The following is a 12031-nucleotide window of genomic DNA, read 5'->3' on the forward strand; positions in this document are numbered from 1 at the left end:
CACAGTTATTCAGGAAAGCTTAATTTTCGCTGCATGGATTCTCTGTTTTTTCAAATTGTGCATCGTTTACCTCAAGTTTGTTTTTAATGTTTGCTGGAACTAGTATAAGAAAGCAGGACTACTTCACGTGTGATGTTCCTGCTCCCCCCCCCCCCCCCAAAAAAAAATAAGGCTGGTTGCTGCTTGGTATTTACGTGCTCTGGGGAAAATACTTGATATAGTTTTTTTTTTTATTGCTCTTTATTCCTCATGAGACCAAAATAGCAGTCAAATGAAAGAGCACCAATACTTAATTGGGATAAACGAATTACCTAGCATACCTAAAAGAAGTTTCACTCTAGTTGGTGGTGCTTTTTGGCAGGGTTTGCTGTTTAGCAAGCTAGTGAGCCTTTAGCAATACCGGTCTTGACGTAAGTCAACAAAAGTCACGTGAGATAAAACGGTTGCTTCCATTGGTAAACCTGGCTAGCTTTGCGGCGAGCTTACAGTAGTTGTTTTTGGCTCACACTGACCCTATTACAACAACTTTATGCAGATACTAGGTAAGCTTGGTAGTCTAAGAATTTCGGGTAGGTTCTACAACAGTGTCTGCTTCCGGCTTCATGTGATCAACACCTGCTGGGCTATGTGAACTAAGGGTATCAGGAGCTTTCCCCTTTGCCTGGGAGTTTGTAGTGGCCTCAGCTGCGGCGATAAAGTTGGCGTGGTAGTTTCAAGCTTCGATTGAAGCAGTCATTTCAAGCTTTGGACTGGTGGTGAATGAGCGTGAATGTGGAACTTGAACACTTTTTGCTTTTCCATGAAATCATACGGATTGTCCCTTGCTACTGCTGCTGTCTTGCGTGATGAGAAAAAGAAAATGGCGGCGGATACGGCGAGTAGCGAGGGCGACGAGGGGTCCTTTAATCTCACAGTCGAAGAGAAGGAGGCGCTTTGTGGGTTGGATAGGTAAGCATTACTGATACAGGTTATTTTTTTTTTTCTGGGGTCAGAACACTCTGCAAGAAGGTCCAACTGCATCTTGTTTGCGGTGGCGACTTCGCTATCGCTTTTACCCGTGTTTTGGGATGTTAGTTACTCATGTTTTTCTGAGCATTAACAAGAAGAATGTATTTTTTCTACAGCAGCTTTTTCGGGTTCTTAAGCCGACGCGAAGATGGCGCTAGGACGAAGACGCTATTGAACAAGGTACAGCAACTACGATTGGACTTAATTGCTTACATCTTTTGCCTAAGGTTTGAGGATCCCAGGCCTGAGCCTTTCCGTACACAGTAGCCTTTAGGGCAGTTTGAACCCGGTGTTTTTTCTTTTTCTTCCCGTTTCTCGTTTCTTTCTCGGAGTTACGTATCTTTCTGATAGTTTGAGGTCCTGCCTCAACATACAGTTCAGAGCATTTGCTTATTTTAGTGCTTTTTGGTGGGTGAGGTCAACGGTATTTCCAGTTTCTCATCTCAAGTTATGAAAGTCAGTAGATTGCGAATCTACGTCTTCGATATCGCAGCCGATTGTAATATGCACACGTCTTATCCTTTAAAATATTTCCTTTTCACATAAAGAGCAAGTTACAGGAAACCGAGATAAAGAGTTTCGGTAGACTTTTTTTTTTTTTTTAATGTAGTAGCCATAGAAATAATACTATAAATACTATTTTGCAAGTAATCTTTTTCCTTCCTTGGAGTTTGTTTCCCGAGTGTGAAATACCGGAAGGCATTTCATGTTTGAAAGTTGGCACTGTTATTTAGTTAATGGTTGCTGGTAGCCGTCAAGATGGTGGGAAATAGTGGGAGGAGAAATGAAACCGAGTTTTAGAGAGGAAACAGGTTAGTGTCAGCAAGAAAGCAGGTATGTCATCGATTTTATACATGGTTAATTGTGATAAGTACATTCAAGAATCTCTTTTTGAGGTTAGTAAGGACTTGATAATTCTACTCTTAAGTAACAGGGAATCGTTTTGATTAAGCCGTTTTAACCAGGTTCAATTTCTTGCTAGGATTGCCCTGCTTCCTTTTAGACGTTATGGTAAAAACTTTAAAAAAAAGTGTTTTCATCTAGTGTATATGCTATTTAACTATACCTTTAAAAATTTGAACTTTCAGAATTTTCATAAATTGAAAAAAAATTATGGTATTGACTGTAATTTTGAGTGACTACTGTTATTAGAGGCAGGGATTTGCCTGGTTGTCATAGAACACACAGACAAGAATACACCTGCCTCTGCATTCTCATTGCTGACATTGAAGACATGTATCATGAAAACTTATTCTTTTCTCCCCCCTTTTCTATTTATTAATTTTTTATATGATTATATATAGAGTCATAAGATAACTTCTGGGGATCAATTTTCTTTTTCCACCACACAAGGCTTGACAGCAAGTTCTTTTACCAGCTAAGCTACATCCTTTGTCTTTGAGTTTATAGTGTATGTCTACTCTTCTTGACCAGAAGAGAAAGATTATGTGGAACTGGAGTTAAGTAAAGGTTGTGAACTGTGTGGACTCTTGGAATCAAACAAGTGTCCTTTGTAAGAGCCCCTTAGTTCATTTAAATTAAATATGAAATTTTCAGGTCCTTTGTAATATAAATTTCAGTGTTATTGAACTGTTTTCAGATATTGAGATCTTTAGTATTTTTCTGAATTGTAATTGTAATGGCATTTATTTAAAAATGAGAAGCTAAAAAATTATGAGAATGAGAAAGTACCAAGACTTTGAGAACAGCTGTGAGCTATGACTTTATTAAACACTAGATAATATGTATTGTTATACTCATCATATATAACATATATCATATATAACAATATATACAACACACATTGTTATAATATGTTGTGGATTTTTTTTTTTTTTTTTTTGGTTTTTCGAGACAGGGTTTCTCTGTAGCTTTGGAGCCTGTCCTGGAACTAGCTCTTGTAGACCAGGCTGGCCTCGAACTCCCAGAGATCCGCCTGCCTTTGCCTCCCGAGTGCTGGGATTAAAGGCGTGTGCCATCACCGCCCGGCTATGTTGTGGATTTTTATTTTAGACCTTCAACCTTCCTAATGCTGTAAGCCTTTAGTACAATTCTTCATATTGTGATGACCCCATCCATAAAATTATTTGTTGCTACTTCATAACTGTAATTTTGCTACTGTTATGAATCTAAGTGACTTAAAGGTTGAGAACCACTATTTTAGACAGTGTCATACTCTTTATTTTGTTGCCCAGGGTAGTTTCAAACTTACATTAGTACTCTTTCCCTCAACCCCCAACTACTGAGATTGCAGGTGAGAGCCACTCTTCAATAGTTATTGAAATGTACTACAATATAAAAATGCCCTATTAAAAATATAATTAAAATATTATATTTTTTAAAAATTATTAAATTTTATTAAAAATATTAAAAATATAAGGACAGATGACAATTTTTAAAGTCTGTGTTCAAGTAATTTTTATCATGTTGTATGGTTACACTTTTCTGTAATGGCACCATTCAGAAGAGACTAAAGAATTTCTTGAGTTATACTTGGTGGCAAGTGTCTTTACTCCTTGAGCCATCTAAGAGGCCCTAAATCATTATTTTTATTGCCTGCCTGTCTGTCTTGTCTGTCTATCTCTATCTATCGATCTATCTATCTGTCTGTCTGTCTGTCTATCTATCTATCTATCTATCTATCTATCTATCTATCTATCTATGATTTTTTTTTTGGGGGGGGGGTTTCGAGACAGGGTTTCTTTGTAGCTTTGGTTCCTGTCCTGGAACTAGCTCTTGTAGACCAGGCTGGCCTCGAACTCACAGAGATCCGCCTGCCTCTGCCTCCCAAGTGCTGGGATTAAAGGCGTGTGCCACCAATGCCCGGCTATCTATGATTTTTTTGAGACAGAGTTTCTCTGTGTAACCCAGCTGTTATGGATCTCACTCTGTAGATGAGGCTATCCTGAAACAGTTTGTTATCGTTATTATTATTTTGAGGTAGTCTCAATTTTAGTAAGTTTTGACTGGCCTAGAACAGAGAGAGATTCTTCTGTCTCTGGATTGCTGGGAAGAAAGGAATGTGTTGCCACTGCCAGTTTAAATTTTGTTTCTCTTACTGTTTTTGTTGTGTAGGTGTTTTTTTTTTTTATGTTTTTATTTATTTATTTATTTATTTATTTATTTATTTATTTATTTATTTTTGGTTTTTCGAGACAGGGTTTCTCTGTGGCTTTGGAGCCTGTTCTGGAACTAGCTCTTGTAGACCAGGCTGGTCTCGAACTCCCAGAGATCCGCCTGCCTCTGCCTCCTGAGTGCTGGGATTAAAGGCATGCGCCACCACCGCGCGGCTGTTGTGTGGGTGTTTTACCTGCATGCATAGCTATATATCATGTGTATTTCTAGTGTCCATGGAGGGCATCAGATTCCATGGAACTATAATGACAGCTTCCAGGTGTTTTCTGTATTTTTAACTGCTGAGCCAACTTTTCATGTTAGTTTTATTTTTAAAACAATGTTACTATGACTTTTAGACTGGTTTAGAAAATATGTAGTCCAGGCTAACCTCCAGGTGAAATGATTCTTCTGCCTGTATAATGAGACTTTTCTACATTAGCTTCTATTTTATTGTTATGTTTTGTCTTCGAGACAGAGTTTTTCTGTGTAGCCCTGGCTGTCCGGGAACTCAGTCTACTGTAGACCAGGCTGGCTTTAAACTCAGAGATCCATCTGCCTCTGCCTCTGCAGTGCTGGGATTAAAGGTTACCACCAGGCTTACCTGTGTTTTAATAAAAGGGTATGCTTATGTTTGTACATGTTTCTTATATTGCGTCCTGAGGTCAGAGGACACACCTGAACCTATTTTCATTTTTAGTAGCTGTTGTTTTTTCAAGGAAATATGATTTAAAACAAAGGATGTTTATATTTACAAGGACAGTGCTTCTTTTTAGTATTCCTAATTCTTTTGTTTCTATGTATATTTAAATTTTTTATTTTTCATTTTTTAATGTTTGCTTGAAGTTCTTTTAACATTTTTTTAAAATGTGTATCTGCTTCTAATGTATTAATTTGTCAACACCTGGTGATCTTTAACCTCTTAAGAATATTTTGTGTTCATGTATGTTGTGTGCATGTATGTGTAGACCTCGATAGACATCTTATAGCATCAATTCTTTCCATATGTGGAGTCTAGTAATTGAACTCACCTCATCAGTTTGACCTGCTTGGATGAAAGTGTTTACCCGCTGAGCTATTTTTCAGGCTCTAACCACTTTTTAAAAAAAAAAAATTTGAATATTAGCTGCTAGTAAGTTTTTACAACTAACCCTGCTCAGTTAAGCTGTTCTTCAGTGTTTTCACCCTTTAAGATCTTTCTAAGGTAACCTCAATTTTTTTTTTTTTTTGTATTTTGAGACAGGGTTTCTCTGTAGCTTTGGAGCCTGTCCTGGAACTAGCTCTTGTAGACCAGGCTGGCCTCAAGATCCCCCTGCCTCTGCCTCCCAAGTGCTGGAATTAAAGGTGTGTGCCACTACCGCTCGGAAATAACCTCAATTTTTAAAAGATTTTTTTTTTATTGGCATTACAGTTGGTCTCAATTTTCCTATTTTTGTATAGCTTTAAAGACGTTTCTGTTTATATATGAGTAGGGTTTCCATTTCCTACTTAGTCTGAATTTTTTTTTTTTTTTTTTTTTTTTTTTTGGTTTTTCGAGACAGGGTTTCTCTGTGGTTTTGGAGCCTGTCCTGGAACTAGCTCTTGTAGACCAGGCTGGTCTCGAGTGCTGGGATTAAAGGCCTGCGCCACCACCACCAGGCTAGTCTGAATATTTAATTAAAGATTTTTTCTTAAAAACATTTTTTAATGCTGTGTGTTTCACAGTGCATGTGTGAAGCTCACCACAAAGGACGTGTTGGAGTAGTCTGTTTTCTCCTTCCATAAAGTGGATTTTGAGGTTAAAACTCAGATCAAGTTTGCTTTTGTATCCTGGACCCTTACATTGTATTTAGGATGGCTTTGCACTATTTAAAAAAAAATTGTATTTATGTGTATATGTGTGCACATGTGTGTATGAGTATATGCCAATGTCTGTATAGGTAACCCCAGAAGGTCAAAGCTGCTGTTATAGGCTTCTCAGCATGTTTGTTCGGAAGGAAGTGATTTCTTTTTTCACCAGTGCTTTATTTAACAATTCAGTTTTTTTTTTTTAAATCTCTGAAAGACTTTTAAAAGGTTTTTGACAGTAATGAAGAAATATCATTAATGGAATAAGTATTTTAAGTCCCCTTTCAGAGATAGGAAGGGACAAATATTTCTTCATATATTTTTTGATTTAAGGAATCATGGGCCTAGGGAATATATCTCAGTATTTATCTAAAGTTAAAAAATCAAGGGCTGGATTTCTAGCATCATATCTGCTGATACAGTAGTGCATTGCTTTAATTCTACCAGTCTAGAGGAGAAGGCAGAAGGATCAGGTATTTATAGTCATCCTCAGCTATATAGTAAATTTTAGGACAGTTTTGGCAACATGAGATCTTGTCTCAGGAGAAAAAGAAAAACGAAATCATGGTTTTGTACTTGATACATTTTTTATGGTCAGTAATTTAGAAAGATTGAAAAAAGAAACATGGATGATTTTTAAATTCCAAGAACCAGCTGGATGCTTTACCTTCTGTTTAAAAAAAAAAAAAAAGTAGGAGAGATCCCAGCATCTATAGTTTCAAACCCTTACTAGATTAAAGAAAACTCACTGCAAGGACAGAAAATGGGATATGTGTTTCTTTTTTCTTTTTCTGAAATAGTTAAGAGAACTGCTTGGTGTAACCTAGTCTAGTATGCTATTGTGTGATGTTTCTGTGTATGTGTGTTGGAAAACTCAACATCTTACTATCTTGTTAAATAATAAGTTTTACACACTACTGGTCTTTCTTGAAATGGCCACTTGGCACAATGAGGTAGGTCCTAAAATTTTTTTTTTTTTTTTTGGTTTTTCGAGACAGGGTTTCTCTGTGGTTTTGGTTCCTGTCCTGGAACTAGCTCTGTAGACCAGGCTGGTCTCGAACTCACAGAGATCTGCCTGCCTCTGCCTCCCGAGTGCTGGGATTAAAGGCGTGCGCCACCATCGCCCGGCTTGTCCTAAAATATTTGTATAACATAAAAGTTACTTTAGTCTCAGGCTCTTAGTATTCAGGGTCTGATTGCTAATAAATGAGACGTCTGCTTTTACTTTTGTTCCCCTCCCTTTTTGTTTTTCTTGTTTGTGTATTTGTATATATTGGGTAGATAGTGTTGGATTGTATTTGAAATATGTGAAGAGGAGTAGGTATTGAACAATTGAATTTGTGGTACTCTAAAAACAGTTTCTGACAAAAAAATTATCAGATTTTTTTTAACTGTTCAGCAGCTAAATATTGAATGTCATAAAAGTGCTTGGCAGTGTTGATATACACCTTTATTCCCAGCCAGTGACGTCTTAGAATTCAAGTCCAGCCTGGTCTACAGAGTTTCAGGACAACCAGGGGTTTGCAAAGAAACTCTCTCAAAAAACAAAAACAAACAAACAGATAAAATAAAAAAAAAAGTCATGAGTCATTTTCTTTTAATAGCAAGTTTTCTAAAAACAGTAAAAACCAAACCAAGTCAGGTAAAGGTAGGGTAGTTAGTGGTTGTGTTACTTACTTGTCTATTGCTGTAATAAGATACCAAGATCAAGGTGATTTACAAAGGAAAGCATTTAGCTAGAAGGTGATGGTGCCATTAATCCCAGCACCCAGGTGGAAGGCACAGATGAATCTCTGTGAGTTCCAGGACAGCCAGGGTTACACAGAGAATGCCTGTCTGAAAAAAAGCTAAAGAGAACAAAAATGAAAGCATTTGTCGGGCCTTTGTGTTTAGAGGAGTAGCAGAGGTATCTTGATCTGCAAACAGGAGGCAGAGAGAGGCAGAGAGAGAAATGATTCCTTTGAAACTTCAAAGCCTGCTTGGAATGGTTAAGCTCTTCTAAGGTCACACCTTAAAGAGTTCCACAAACTGAGGATTGAGCATTCAAACACAGAACCCTAAAGGATCATTCTCATTCAAACTACTTTAGCAGTCCTCTCTCCCTCCTTTCCTTCTTCTTTTCCTCCCTTCCATCCTCTCTCCCTTCCTGCCTTCTTTTCTTTCCTTTTTTTTTATTGTATGGTTTAAGCAGGCTCATAATGACTGAGGTGTTTTGTTTTGTTTTTATTTTTCAAGATAGGGTTTCTTTGTGTAATAGTCCTCTCTGGCCTCAGCTGGCCTCAAACTCACAGTGCTCTCTACTCAGTCCCTCTTAATTGTGCTGGATGTGGCACCATTGCCTAGCTCACATGTTTAAAAAATTAATATGATTATATGGATTCTGAGCCTAATAAATTTCTTTCTGAGCCTTTTTAAATTTCTTTGCTGTGTGACCAGGATCAAAGTAATAGTTTAGCTTTTTGACTTTTGTGTAACTTTCATAATGCATTCCTTCGTATTTTATTGAAAGTTTTTTTTTTTTTGCATTTTTTTAAATTGATGTTTATTGAGCTCTACATTTTTCTCTGCTTCCCTCTCTGCCTTCCTGCTCCCCCTTGTTACTTACCTTCTCTGTAGTCATGGACTATAGGGTCGTTATCCTTAACTACTAAGCCATCCTTTTATTCCTTATCTGTTTAATTTTAATATATAATATTCAGGTCATTGTTGCTAACTATCATAGAGTAGTCTTTTTTTGTTTCTTTTTATTTGTTTTTGAGATAGGACCTCACTGTGTATCCCTGGCTATCTTGAAACTTACTATATAGGTTAGGCTGGCCTTAAACTCACAGCAATAAACCTGACTGCTTCCTCAAATGCTGGGATTAAAGGCAAGCTCTAACTCTTGGTCATACAAAAGTCTACTCTTATTGTATCAAATCCTCTGTCTTTAGTAGAGAATACCGTTATGATATCCTTAGTCATAAACTATATGCATTCTTTGAGGTAGAATTTTATTAATTCTAACGTAGAGTTTTATTTTATTTTTAAATGTTTGTATGTTTCATTCCTAGGCTATTCACTGCTACGAATCTTTAATAGTAAAAGCTGAAGGAAAAGTGGAATCTGATTTCTTTTGTCAATTAGGTCACTTCAATCTCTTGTTGGAAGATTATTCAAAAGGTAATTTTTTTCTTTCAAAATTTTAATTTATGTTTTAGTGGTTTTTGTTTGAGGTGATGCTGCTTACTATATGTATATGTGAAAATTTTAATCTAACTGTATGCAAATATTTAATACATTTGATGACTTAGTAAATTTTTTTTTTTATTTTTTACTTTTTTGAGTTTTCTGAGACAAAAGTTTTTCTTTTTAACAGTCTTGGCTGTCCTGGAAATTACTCTGTAGATCAGGCTGGCCTCGAACTCAAAGAAATCTGTGTGTCTCTGCCTCCCGAGTGCTGGGATTAAATGCACCACCACTGCCTGGCTGCTCTATCTTCATACCACAGAAAAGCATTTTATAGGCAAGACTGCTAATTTTTTGTGAAAATAATGTTTTGGTAGATATGTTTTAATTTCTAGCAAATATGGTTGATGAAGAAGGACACTGAACTACCTGTGTCAGGATTTATAGGCTTTTGGGGAAAGGAAATGGAACTGGGTGGTAGGAAAGCTTAATGAGCATGTTTGAAATTTTGGGCTGTATGCCTAGTATCTATCTAAACTCCATATACAGTATAAGGTCTTTTTTTTTTTTTTTTTGTTTTTGTTTTTGTTTTTGTTTTTCGAGACAGGGTTTCTTTGTAGCTTTGGTTCCTGTCCTGGAACTAGCTCTTGTAGACCAGGGTGGTCTCGAACTCACAGAGATCCGCCTGCCTCTGCCTCCCGAGTGGTGGGATTAAAGGTGTGCGCCACCATCGCCCGGCTTGATTTTTTTTTTTTAAATTATCTTTTGGGCTGGAGAAATGGATCAGAGGTTAAGAGCCTTCCAAGGATCCTGAGTTCAATTCCCAGCAACCACATGGTGGCTCACAGCCATCTGTAATGAGATCTGGTACCTTCTTGTAGGCATACATGCAGGCAGGAAAACTGTACTTATAATAAACAAATAAAATCTTTTTTTTTTTTTTTTTTTTGGTTCCCTGACCGGGAATCGAACCTGGGCCGCGGCGGAACAAATAAAATCTTATTAAATTTTTTTTTCTTATTTTACATATGAATCCCAGTTCCCACTCCTTCCCCTCTTCCCTTTCCCTCAACTCCACCCACCCCTACTCAAACCCTCAACCATTCCTTAGAGAGGGTAAGGCTTCTGTAGTGAATCAACAAAGTCTAGCACATTGCTTTGAGGAAATACTAAGGCATTATATTTTGACTGAGCAAGGTATCCCTTAAATGAGAATGGGTTCCCAAAAGCCAGAACAAGAAGAAGGGATAAGGGCTGGAGAGATGGCTCAGTGTTGAGAGCATTGCCTGCTCTTCCAAAGGTCCTGAGTTCAATTCCCAGCAACGACATGGTGGCTCACAACCATCTGTAATGAGGTCTGGTGCCCTCTTCTGGCCTGCAGACATACACACAGACAGAACATTATATACATAATAAATAAATAAATATTAAAAAAAGAAGGGATAAATCCTGGTTCCACTGCCAGTGGCCCCACAATCTGCTCCAGCCATTACACTTGTTACCTACATTTAAAGGACCTAGTTTGGGCCTGTATTTGTTCCTTCCCTGTCACTGTGGAGTGGGTTTGGTTCCCATTAGCTCAGGTGAGCAGTTTCCGTGGGTGTCTCAATGCTCATATCCTCACTCCTCCCTCTCTTTGACTGGACTTTGGGAGCTTTTTTTTTTTTTTTTTTTGAGGATCTAGATTCAATTTCTGCATTTACATGGCAGCTATAACACCAAATCCAGAGAATCTGGTGCCATCGTCTGTATTCTTGAGGACTCCAAACAAATACATGCAGTTAAAACACTCTAAACACATACATAAAGTAAAAATCAAACAAAAAAAAATTTAAAAAAGTCAATTATTTATGATCCAGGAACATGGATTCATGGTTCCTTTAGTAGCAAGTTGGAGTATGCTAACAATTTCATGAAGTCTTTATTATATAACAAAAATACTTTAAATAAAGGTGTTTTTCAAAGCACAGTTGTGGAAATATCTGGTAGGAATCTTATTTTAAATCATAGTAAGTACTTTTGGGGGTCTTATATGCTGACAACATTATTATTATTATTTTTTGGATGTATGTGTTGTATGTGTGAATACCAGGGTTTTGGGTTGTCTGCAGAGGCCAGAAAAAGATTTCTGGAACTGCATTTACAGATTTTTGTAAGCCACCAGATATAGGTGCTGGGAACAGAATTCAAAAACCTTTAAAAGAGCAAATCAAATATTTTGTTTTGTTTTTCGAAGACAGGGTTTCTCTGTAGTTTTGGTGCCTGTCCTGGAACTAGCTGTTGTAGACCAGGCTGGCCTCGAACTCAGAGATCCTCTTATGTGCTGGGATGAAAGGTGTGCACCAATACCACCCAACTGAGAAAATACAATTTTAATCATTGAGGCATCTTGCTATTCCTACCTGCCACAGCCAGGGCTGCCATGAGTATAACATGAATCTGGAATGTTAGAGAGACACGTTAGATTCTGGGTTCAGTTCAAGAACGAACAATTTTTATCCTTCCCATTGTTGTGGACATGTTGTTTAGTTCAGTATTGGAGATCATATTGTAAGCAGAGCTTGACCAAGTAAGTGTTTCTTTATTGAAATTTTTCCTTCTGTACTTTCTGCTCTTCTTTCCACTTTTTCTTTTTTCTCCTTTCAGGACATTACCCCTAGACTTTATTTCCTACCTGCTGTTTCTACAGCTATGGGGCCACATCTGGGTCTGGTGTTGTATTTGAGAAAAGAACTGCAGTTTATGTCTCCACTACTCACCAGTGATAGACATTCTTAGCTTAGTTCACTGAATCTAGTTTTCTCCTTATTTATGTGTCTAAGGTCTTTCTGGAAAGTTCATTTCATAGTATTTATATTATTGTTGGGAAATGAAAAATTTATCTTTAGTATCTTTTTGTGGAACTGGAAGCACC

The 12031-nt window shown here is 37.3% G+C and overlaps 1 protein-coding gene across 5 annotated transcripts in view; it reads left to right on the top strand.

The window, feature by feature from the left end:
- Positions 1–490: 490 nt before the first annotated feature.
- Positions 491–12031, top strand: part of LOC121437302 (histone demethylase UTY-like) — a 161522-nt gene continuing 149981 nt past the window's right edge. For 2 of the 5 annotated variants that reach the window (XM_041637154.1, XM_041637158.1), the window contains exons 1-3: positions 492–948; positions 1125–1188; positions 9003–9111. In XM_041637154.1, the coding sequence (XP_041493088.1) occupies positions 770–948; positions 1125–1188; positions 9003–9111 (352 nt within the window). In that variant the 5' untranslated portion in view covers positions 492–769. The other 3 variants (XM_041637157.1, XM_041637160.1, XM_041637159.1) reach the window with 3 other exon arrangements.

Source organism: Microtus oregoni, unplaced genomic scaffold, assembly GCF_018167655.1.
Source record: "Microtus oregoni isolate MIOR12 unplaced genomic scaffold, Mior012 000051F_ref0000332, whole genome shotgun sequence".
In the NCBI taxonomy this organism is placed as follows: Eukaryota; Metazoa; Chordata; class Mammalia; order Rodentia; family Cricetidae; genus Microtus; species Microtus oregoni.